General features: G+C 26.1%; 1 protein-coding gene across 25 annotated transcripts in view; it reads right to left on the bottom strand.

Moving 5' to 3' along the window:
- Nucleotides 1-12,077, bottom strand: part of LOC129919740 (cell adhesion molecule Dscam2) — a 197,598-nt gene that overhangs the window by 5,589 nt on the left and 179,932 nt on the right. For 17 of the 25 annotated variants that reach the window (XM_056000736.1, XM_056000746.1, XM_056000737.1 and 14 more), the window contains exons 16-21: nt 10,748-10,960; nt 6,667-6,822; nt 2,691-2,822; nt 1,916-2,220; nt 1,679-1,859; nt 1,391-1,552 (exon numbers count right to left, since the gene is read on the bottom strand). In XM_056000736.1, coding sequence (XP_055856711.1) covers nt 1,391-1,552; nt 1,679-1,859; nt 1,916-2,220; nt 2,691-2,822; nt 6,667-6,822; nt 10,748-10,960 — 1,149 coding nt within the window. Of the gene's footprint in view, nt 1-1,159; nt 1,175-1,390; nt 1,553-1,678; nt 1,860-1,915; nt 2,221-2,690; nt 2,826-6,654; nt 6,823-10,747; nt 10,961-11,349; nt 11,518-12,077 lie in introns of all 25 variants that reach the window. The other 8 variants (XM_056000749.1, XM_056000748.1, XM_056000752.1 and 5 more) reach the window with 3 other exon arrangements.

Raw genomic sequence — 12,077 nt, 5'->3', positions numbered from 1 at the left:
AGAATTTCATTTTTAGACTTTCAAAATAAATTTAATTTTTTGTTAGGTATTTGAAAACTCAAATTTTGTAAACGGGACACTGAATTTTTGAAACTTTGGTTAAAGGTGTTGATCAATAAAATTAGTAGTAAAGGACTTAAAATTTGTATTTTAATTTATTTTATATCAACAAAATATTTATCAAAAATAAAAATTCTTTTTTTTAAACGATTTTAAAGACTTTGAAATTATTTTTTCTTAAAATATATTCAATTGCATTTAAGACGTGGTTTCTGGGTTAGGGTAAAAATTCTTTTTTTTTTTTAATTCTGTTTTTTTTTTTTTTTAAATTTTGCCTGTCATAATTCATTTTTTTACAAAATTTTGCAAAAAAGAAATATAAAGTTTTTTTTATGGCAACTTTGCTGCTTAATTAATAAATTAAAAAATGCATATTGAGAAAAAGTTTTTAATGTTTAAGATTTTCAAAAAATAACTAAAATTTATTAATTCATCAAATAACAATTACGAGTAAATATTCAAAAATAATGAATAAAAACAACATCGTTTCTAATTATTACGTAGGTAAGGAAGTCAGTATATGAATTTTGAAAAAAATATTTTCGACCTTTAAATAAAATAATTTAAGTTAAAAAAAAGGAATTGTACAAAATACTATTTTACAAAAAAAATCCAATCGACTATCACATTTTTATATTCCAATTCACGTCATCAACTTATAAATCATTATAATTTATTTTATTTATCATTATTGAAATATTGAAATTATTATAAATGATTCTTCCTAAAAAATTCCTAAAGAAATATTGTGAGCTGATTTTGAACTTTTAAACATTCATAAACAAAAAAAAAAACAAATATATTGGAGGGTAACGATATGACACTATATAGAAACTTTACATTCAAATGGTTAAGAATGAGTGAGTGAACATTATGATGATTGATTGAATGAGGTTTGAAATGAAATTGTGAATTCATTTATTTTTTTTAACGAAATTATAAAATGCACACATCCATCTAAATAGAACAGAGTGTCACACTTTGAAAAGAATATTTTATATTTTTTTTTTAATGATTTTCTTTTTTCTGAACTGAACTCAACAAACATATACAAATGTTGAAAACGAGGATATTTTAATTTAGTCAATCGCACACTCACCCTCCTTGGAGTCTTCTATAATTTAGTGAGTTTTGTTTGTTTTTGAAATTTACAAAAATAAAACGAAAATTATTTAGTTATGAATATTTTTACAAACAAGGATTGCTGTTATGTTTTTTTTTTTGTGTATCAACACAGGTTAAGCTAACGATTTTTTTTTTTTCTTAAAATATCTTTAAGGACTTAACTTTAAATATACAAACTATAGAAAAAAAGATTAAAAATTCTTACCGCCATAATTGCCCCTTGGTCCATGATCACGATCACATTCAGCTTCTGAGATCTCATTGCTCTCCTTGGAGTCATTGAATGAAGAATTGCTCATGTCATGGTTGCGTGGTGGTGGTGGTGGTGGTTCAGGAGATCCATTACCTGGCATATTACGAGATGATCCTTTTAATATAAAAGTTTTGAATAGTGCATAGTGAAATTTTATACAAAATGGGAACCGAATTTGAATGTTTGTTTGCTGTTTGTTGAGAGATTTTCAATATTTTGAGAGAGACAATAACTACTTACCGACACTGCGACGTCCAACAGATCCACGAGAACCATAGTGATCGTATGGTGTACCGTATGGTCCGCCATATTGAGAGCCATATTGATCTTCTTCTGGTGCACAATTAGCTGGGTCATCGTATTCGGGTCCAGGTCCGCTGTAAAGACTTCCACCTTGTGAGTTGACACGAGTATAACGGCGCTGAATATACAAAATGAAATTATTAAAACTCTTTTGCCAGCCACAATTTTATTTACATATTGATCTTCTTCAGCACAATTAGCAGGATCATCATATTCAGGTGCTGGTGTGTAAATTGAGCTCTGTCCTCCTTGGCTGTTCTTGCGGGCATATCGGTTGGCACGTGGCATTGATTGGGAGCCTGATCGGGAGTGTACGTGTCCTGGATGTCCTGGTGGTCCCATAGTTCCGGCATGTCCGGGTCCGGTGTGTCCGTTTTGATGAGGGAAAGTCTGGAAGTTCATTGCCTTTGTAGGATCCATTTCTTCACGGAAGCCGAGCAAGTGGAAAGTAGCATAGGGGCAGATCTCATCTTCCATACCTTAGTAAGGTTGCATTTTATAAATAAGCATTTGATATATCGATTTAGTCATGAAAACGGTTTTATTTTAAATTAGAATATTAAAAGTTTTTTGTTTTTATGCAAATAAAAGAGCAAACGTGCAGCTACAATTTTTTTTATATATTCGTTTACCTTCGTTAAGATTTGTTAGTAAAGATCACGCAAGTCCCAAAGATTTTACAGATAGAGAGCAAGAGATAGACTACTTTTTTTTCGTTTTTAAAAATTAAATAAGTAACAAATCAAAAAATAGCAAAAAAAATATTAAACAAATTTTTACTGGGACAAACTTAAAGGGTATTTAGTAATTTTTTTTGGAAATAAAGAGTAATTAGTAGCGCAATTTTTAATTTTAACTTAATTTTTTAAATTTTAAATTATACAAATACTAAACTTAAATATAAGAAATAATACAAAAAAAAGAAAAGAAGACGAAAATAAAATCCTACCTGGATGTCTGTAATAGCATTCTTCATTACCATGACTGTGACCATAATGTCTTGGTACTGGTGGTGGCTTCAATTCTTCGTAGATTGGTCGACGTGGATCCCATGTTGAGTGGTTTGAACGCATGCCACGGCCTACTTATTTTTTTGTTTATTTTTTTTACATTATTAATAAGTTTTTTTTTCAAGAAGGATTATGAGGGGTTGTGCATAATATTATTTTATGTTGAACAAAATAAACAATATTCAAAAAAGCGCAATTCCAACGAAAGCATAATAAAAAGCGAATATGGAATGAAACAAAAAAATAAAACAGGATTTGTTTTTAAATAAGGAAGTGAAAATTAATTTAGTCTACTTTAGTTATTTTTTCTTTCATAAAAGTGAATTAATTTGTTTATACACAAAATTAAACCATTAAAAACAAGTGTTGAGTAGATCAATAAACCTTGCAACTTTTCTAAATAAATTTCCAGAGTATGGAGATTATATTTCAAAAATTAAAAAAAACCAACGCAGTTTATTCTCAAATTTTAACTGATGAATTATGTATGAAATGATGTTCATATATTTTTTCTCCTTCTTATATTACGTTTATTAACGAAGAAAAAAAAAATAAATTACAAACAAAACGAAGTTACCATGTCTTAAAAAATTAATTAACAAGGAAATCATTTTTTAGGCTTTATCAAGGTAATAAAGAATTCTCTTAGTTTCCTTGTTAATACGTGGTATACTCCTCTCCTCCCATCTGAATTGTTTTTTTACAAAATCGAAGATGAGAATTCGAACAAACACAAGCCTCACATATGGGGCATTTCACCGATAGCGAAAAATGTAGTGGAACGTAAAATTTGTTCAATTTTGGTATATGTAATCCTCTATCGATTCAAAAAATTAATCTGAAAGGATTTTGAATTTTAAGGCCTGATAGTGGAGTTATGGGCTTCTAAACTGTGGAGATGAGTTCATTTGAAAAAATTAAATAGGGTAAGGTGGTATAAGAGTGCGCATTTTAGACAAAATACCAAATAAAACAATAACAAAAAGAATTTAACTACTTTTTTTGTATATAGTTTTTAGTTTATAATCAAAGCAACGAAAAAAACTTAAAACTGGTAACAAAAATGTATTAATTCAAAAGTTATAAACAAAATACCACATTAGGAAATTTGCGCGCTCTAATACATCCTATTGTGTAAGAGTGCGCGGCTTAGTTTGTAAGAGTGCGCAGCTGCGCACAGGTGTAAGTTCGCACAAAAGTCGAAAATAAAATTGCCTATCTTTAAATAAACAGAGTATTTTTCAACCCATCACTACTTGCATGAGGAACAATCAATTTAGTCTTCGATTAATGGTTCCGACAAAATTTCAATATTTCCTAGTTACTCTCATTCGCTTGTTTTTTGTAAAACTTTTATTTGGTTTCTTTTTGGTTGGAACTGCTTTTTCTAGCTGCTGTTTGCTGGTATATGGACAAATGCCAGTTATTTTGAAGCCTTGGATAGTATTACTGCTCTTATAACCCGCGCACTCTTATACATCATCATGGTGCGCACTCTTACACGCTCAGACAGTAATTGAAGAATATACCTATATGTATTTCACAATGCACTTTATGACCAATCTTACGTGCGCACTCTTATACCATCCTACCCTAAATCAAACGAAAGGGTAAGAAAATTTATATGGAAAATAAGACGTTTTTTTTCAAATTGGGATACCCATTAGTTTACAAAATGTACACAAATATGTTTTGTAGAAAAAAAACCAGAAATAAGCTATTCATTTTAAGTTTTGGTCATCTTAGCCCATTTTTTTTATAATATTTTCTTTAGTAGACCAGTGCCGAAGCCTTCAAAAACATTAAAAAGTAAGAAAAAATCATAGTAGGATGAAACCCATTGGAAAAGGAGGTGAATATGATAAAAATTAAAGGAAAAATAAATTACGGTCGAGCCGAGTTCGGGAAGTGGGTGGGTTGAGTTTTTAATGGTAAAAAATGGTATATCTCCATTTCCGGCAAAACTACAAGTTCTATGGAAAAAAGTTGTAGGTAATAAAAAGATCTACAATTTTTGTTTGGACAATTTTTTCACATAGGTAACCTCAAAATTTATATGAAAAATTTCCAAAAAGATGTTTTTTTCTACGAAATTTGGTAAAAATTTACCTTATTATGTCTCAAATACACAGTAATTTATTTGATTTAAAATATTAATTTTGACTTATTATCAAAAAAACACCCTAATTTTCAATCGAAAATGCACGTGTCAAAATATCAGCTTTTTTCAAAAAGTCGGTGGGTAATTTGTTCGTTAAAATCTCTACTTTCTGATGGTGTAAACAGAAATTTACATTAGTATACCATAGTACATATTCTCGGAAAATGCAAAAAATGAAAAAGCTTAAATTCGAAAAATTTTTTTATCATTATTAACAATTTTGGCCTATTTATTAAAATTTAAACTTTAACTACTCAAAAACCAATAGAACATTATTGGCTCTCCAAAAAGGTATATGACGTTATTGTAAATATAACCTTCGACTTTTCACTATACCATGGAGCATCCTGAATATTTAATTGGCGGTAGCGACCTCTAAATATTATTCAAGTTTTAAAAATTTTTCAGACAATTTTTTTTTTTTTTTCATGACAAAAAACAAAATGGCGGATTGGGACGGTCAAAATTTAAAAAAAAAATGTATCCAGTATAAGGCGTACACTAATACAAGTACTATATAGGGCAAGTTTAGGAATCTCAAAAAAAATCGAAGTCGAGATAATAATTTACATGACGTTACCATGATGGAGAATGCCAAAAAAGTGGGTCCGGCAGTTCTGTCTATCTGTCTGTCTGTATATACCTCGAGCTACAGCCTAAACGAGTGAAGTATTTTTTTTCAAACTTGGTAGTTAGCAGTTTTGGGTGATTCCCTAGAGGAGAAATTGATTTTTTTTTATTACCAAAACTAACGGTACGTGCCTATAACTGAAATAGAAAAGTTATTAAAAAACGGCTCTAACGATTTTGATTAAAATTATTGTGTGTAGTATCACACATAAGAGCCATCTTTTGAAATTAAGAAAAAAACATTTTTTGTACGGTTATTAACGGTAACGGTACTTGCCATAGAACGGTTTTTTGGTTTCTGAATAATGTATCTCATACAAGATTAACCCGATTTCAAAGAAAGATTTTATTAAAAAGCGTTTAAGTAAAGGTAACATTAAAATTTTAGAAAATTTATCAAAAAAGACATTTTTGGATTTTTTTTAAATATTTCAATTTTTTTATTTTGAAAACTCAATTTTTTAAAAATGGGTTTGTGAAAAATTTTGAAATTTCGTTTATATGTGTAAATTAGTAACTTTCGAAATTTCGAATTAATTCCTTTTTAATATGGAAAAGAAATTCTCAAGAGAATTGAAAATTAAAACACCACGTGACTGCGCAAAATATTTCATCTTGTCTGTCATTGACAAGATTAGACATTTTTCAATTTTTGTACCAGAATTTTTGATAACTATACTCAATTCAAATAAAAAATAACACTTTTATGAAAAAAAAAAATATATATTCTAATTTGACAATACTATACCAAAAGCAAGCACATTTAGATCGAAAGGACACACATCTAACAAAGTTTTAAATAATAAAGTTCATTTTTTTAAATCTTAAACACATCTAGTGCTTTCAGAAATATAAACTACAACTTCTAGTGTAAAAATACTTAAAACAGAATAAAACTCGTAAAAGTGAAAAAGAAAACAAAAAAATTCAAAAATAGAAACTCCATTTCCATTACTCCAAGTGGACATTCCCAGAGTGTTAAAAACACGAGTTATTTTTGTTTTGTTTTTTTTTTTTTTTTAATATGAAAAAAGTATAAAAATGAAAAGAAGAATTTTTTTTGTAGATATTGTCCTTTAGATTTTGATTAAATTTGGCTAATTGATGCTTACTTATAACTGTACCTCGCTTAATCCTGTCGCAAGTGTTGTAGTTGGATCCGGGTACGGGTGGTAATTTCCTATTTGGTGGTGCAATGTATCCCAATTCATCACGCAAGTCTGGTCGCCTTTTGTCCAAAGTAGCTCCAGGTCCCATTGTCTGATTGTAAACTACATCGTCTAGAATTAATATATGATATCGAATTCTCAATAAATGTGGCTGAAGATGCTTTTGTTACCATTTTTTTACTTTAATCAGTATTTTTGTTATTAATCAAAAATTATTTTACTTTTCTGTTTTTGTTTCCATTTTTTTTTTGCTTGGTCTGATATATCCTTTTGGTTTTTTTTTTTTTCTCAACAAAAATTGTGCAAATATTTGCTTAAAAATAATTTGGTGCACTTACATTAAATTTTAAATATAAAAATAAATTTTTCGTATTCACTTAAAAATCTTTTGCAAATAAGTTTTACTTTGGTGCATTTGAACTTTTTTTTTTTTTGATTAATTTTTACTTAAAAAATTTTAGAGGTAAAATTAAATTGATGATGGTGCTGTGATTATATTTTTTTTTTATATTTTGAATTTAAATTCATCAATGTTTTTTCTGTTTATTTTTTTGCGATAATGAAAGCATCTTTGCTGTGTTTTTAGAAGAGGTTAAATTTTCCCCATAATTTTGAGGAAAAATCTTCTAGAATAAATAAATTTGAATTAATAAAAAGAAAGATTTTTTTTTTTGGTTTTAAAGAGAAATTAAGACAGAAATAAGAGGACAGAAAATAGAAGGACAGAAGTTTACACACACGAAACTATACAATAATTGTACTCAAATATTTTTTTAAATTTAATTTAAACCGATTTTTGTGTAAATTAAAAAAAGGGAAAGTTTACAAATTTATTGGTTGGTTAATTTTGACTGTGTTTTGGTTTGGTTAATTATCGCAAAATTTTATTAATTGTTGTGTTAAAGCATTTTATTTGTACCAATTTGTTGATGGGGATGAGACATTTAGAAATTAAAATGATGATTCAAGATAAGATACATTAAATATGCATTAAAATATATTTTTGGCAAGAGAGATATTTTTATCGATATTTATTAATTTAACAAAGCACTTTGAAGAATTAAAAAAGTGCAACTAGTATATTTATAATTTTAAATTAATACAAAAAATGCAAATAAAATTCTTATTGTAAATAAAAATATTTTTCATTAAAAAATAATTTTATTGCAAATAAAAACTTTCTGCATTTTTTTTTTATATTCGTCGAATTTCTTACAATTTTGACTATATGTTATAGTTGGCATAACTGATGTATGGTCAAATAGTCAAAATTTTAAAAAAATCGACGAATAATAAAAAAAAATATTGAATGCATACATTTTGCATTGATTTCTTTTTTAAATGCAGAAATTTTTTTTAATGCAAAATATTTTTATTTGCAATAAGAGTTTTATTTTTAATGCAAATATTTTTCAGTTGCGATAATATTTTTTTTAATGCAAACTTTTTTTCAGTTGCAACAAATATTTTTTTTAGTACATTTTTTTTTAATTGCAATTTTTTTTTTAATTTATAAAAACAAATGCTTTAAAAAAAAAATGATTTATTACGACCCTGGTTCACAGTGTCTATGAATTTAGGTATTATATTATTATTATTTATACTATTTTCAGATTTTCGAGAAATTCCACAATTTTAAATAAAGTTGCATTTTAAATTAATAATAAAAAAAATAAATTAACTATTTTTAAACGAAATTAACCTCAAAGAGACCTTTACCAAGAGACATCTTATCTCACTCGATAAATTTGGGGGAAATTTTTTAAAATGCAACTTTATTTAAAATTGTGGAATTTCTTTCGAAAATCTGAAAATAGTATAAATAATAATAATATAATACCTAAATTCATAGACACTGTGAACCAGGGTCGTAAGAAATCATTTTTTTAAAGCATTTGTTTTTATAAATTAAAAAAAAATATTGCAAATAAAAAAAATGTAGGTACTAAAAAAATATTTGTTGCAACTGAAAAAAAATTTGCATTAAAAAAAATACTATCGCAACTGAAAAATATTTGCATTAAAAATAAAACTCTTATTGCAAATAAAAATATTTTGCATTAAAAAAAATTTCTGCATTTAAAAAAAGAAATCAATGCAAAATGTATGCATTCAATATTTTTTTTATTATTCGTCGAATTTTTTAAAATTTTGACTATTTCACCATACATCAGTTATGCCAACTATAACATATAGTCAAAATTGTAAGAAATTCGACGAATATAAAAAAAAAATGCAGAAAGTTTTTTATTTGCAATAAAAATGAAAAATATTTTTATTTACAATAATTTTTATTTGCAATTTTTTTTTTTTTTTCATTGCAGAAATTTTTTTATTTGCAATAACACATTTTTATTTGTAATAAAATTTTGATTTTCAATGCAAATATTTTTCAGTTGCAATAACTTTTTTTTTAATTCAAAATTATTTTACTTTGCATAAATATTTTTTTAATGCAAATATTTTTCAGATACAATAAAAACATTTTTGTTTTCAGTTGCAATACAAAATTTTTTTTTTTGATTTCAAATGCATTTTTTTTTAAATGATATTTTACAATTCTGCTGTGAGCTTATATTTGTAAACCAAAGCTTGTTTCGAGACTTTGCTTCCAAATAATCCACATCTGAAACTAAAGCAACATTTTTGGATGCAAATAACTCAGCAACCAGACCTGCAAGAAAATTTTGGTTTTCAGTTATGAATAGAGCTTAAGAACCCTTTTGTTTGATGTCTCATTCGATGAGTTTGGAAGAATTTTTTTAAAATCTATTTTTGTTTTGGAAATACATATTCAAAATCTAAAAATATAACTTTGTAATTTTTTTGCCTAAAAGACAAAAAAATCTAATTTAACTCTAATATTTACTTTTTTTTTATAACCTTTAAAGACATTTTGAAATAATAATTCTGTATTCATTTTTTGTTTCTATTTTTGCCAAAAATATATTTCTAAGATATTTTTATTTAAATCAATAGAATTATACTTACATTGTTTTTGGGAATATTTTTTTTTTAAATGTTTCTATTTTGCATTTAACAAGAAAGCGATACGCATTATAAAAAAAAGAAGAAATTTAACACAAACACACAGAAAAAAAAACTATTCAAAAAATTAACCAACCAAATTAATGAAGAAGAATATTCTAATGTTTCATGTTGTTAGTGTGTGTGTGGGTTTTCATTATGTATGTGTTATTAAAACTTGAAAACAAAGTTGACGTCCAACAAGCATGCTCTAATTATAACACTATTATATATTTATATTTACATATAAAATAAACGTCATGACATTTATTATATAGGCTAATAATTTAATGAATATGTATATTATAATATTTTAATGCAAACAAATTTGATAATTTAGTAGTAATAAAATAGAAGAAAGCTAAGTAAATATGATTTTGTATATAACGAACACCAATTGTATAAACTGTTTTGATAAAAAGATTTTTTAAATTTATACTTATTTGTTTTATTTTTGGAATATTTTTTTTTTTTTTTTTTCGTAGGTACACTTAAGACCGATCGATGATGACCAAATTGTTAAAAAAATGAACAAAACAAAAAACTTTTTTATACTAGCGATGATGTCATTTTTTATGAATTATTTAAAATAAATATTACTTTAAATTGGATATAAATTTAAATTAAAAAAAAAAATACTTGGTTAACCCAAAATTAATGTGAAAAACCAAAACAAAATAAAACCTTCGATTAAAAATTTTAAAACATTTAATTGATTTTTTTCTTTTCAAATATAAAAGAGCTGACATACGAACTCTTTTTATTTAATTTCCGTTTTTTCTTCTTCTAATCTTATGAAAAAAAAAAAAATGACACCATCGCTTTTAAAGTAATTAGAATTAATGTTTGATATTAATAAAAAAAAGTTCAACAAAAACAGAATGATAAAATGCTTAAGTTATAAAAATAATTTTTTTTTATGTCAAGAGTAAAATATTAAATTAAAATTATAAAATAAATAAAAAAACAAAATTATAATCATTTTTAAGCTGCAATGCATTTGACCTACAGTAAACATCCTTTTGTCCGCCACGCATGTCATCAGCTCTTCGTCTTGATAGCGCTACACACACAACTAGTATACCCACCGCAACAACAATGCATGTTGCAATCAATGGCACCATAAAGTTCAAATCTAACCATTCTGGCATCCATGCTGGCATCCGGATCCTGGTATGGATATTACCCGAACCAATGCCATCGTCCAATGGGGCAACAGTCCCTAAATACATACCAATTTCCAATTTTTGTGTTCAATTTCCGTTTTCGATTTCCCGGTTTATGGTTTGATTTTGTATTTTTTGTTTTTTTTTTTTTTTTGTAAAATATCGTACAACAGGCACACATTCATTTTATAGTTTGTTTTTATGTTTTTTTTTTTACCACGATGCATTGGTAAATTTTTTGTTGTTTTTGGTTTTAAATAATTGTTGTTGTATTTTGTTGTAGGTAGTGTGTTTAATTTTTTTTTAATAATAATTTTGTTTTTCATAAAACATAAGCCATTTATATATATATATATAAAACACAGTTGAAGAAGAAAGAAACCAACAAAACGAGAAAGAGAAGAAAAAAAAAATATCGAATTGATTAGTTTTTTTGTGGTAATACCTTTGTGATGATTGCCTTTGCTACGTAGGATACAAATAACAATAATGGCAATGATTATAACAAGTAGGGCAGCTACCACCGGTACAATTAAATTTAAATTCGACAAGATGATGCGAATAGTATCCTCGGCGGTTAATTCGGGTAATTCACGCGAGGGGGCGATTGTCCCTGTAACAACCAAAGGTAATTTTTTTTTGTTTTGTTTTTGTTTCTGGTCTTTTATTTTTTAAAAAACAAAATTTTTTAAAATACCATTTTTTTAAAACTTTTTTTTTGATTTTGTTTTAAACATTTAAAAAATACACAATAACAATAATAAACATTTTTTTTATGTTTAAATAATTAAATTTTTTTTTTTTAATATAAAAGTTTGTAGATTAAGAAAAGTGAACAAAAAAAATTCAAGGAACAGATCAACTGCTAAATGAGTAACAAGAGTGATAATGTAATGCGATGTAACGATAACATTTTTAAACACCAGGCACTAAAATTTCAAATTTTTCTTTGGTATAGAAAAAAAAAAACAAATTAATTTGTAGGTTAAATATTGTTTAGTTTTAGGTACTGAATGCAATTTGTTTTTCTTGTGTTTTTTTTTTATTAATTTTAAATTTTAAATTTTAACTTCAAGGCAGAAAGTAACTACTATGATTCACCAAACAGAAAATAAAAAATGTTATGATTTTACTGCTAAATTGAACAGCGTTAACACAATGGATTTCAATAAA

The sequence above is a fragment of the Episyrphus balteatus genome, chromosome 4 (genome assembly GCF_945859705.1).
Source record: "Episyrphus balteatus chromosome 4, idEpiBalt1.1, whole genome shotgun sequence".
Classification (NCBI taxonomy): Eukaryota; Metazoa; Arthropoda; class Insecta; order Diptera; family Syrphidae; genus Episyrphus; species Episyrphus balteatus.
This window is presented reverse-complemented; position numbering and strand designations above follow the sequence as displayed.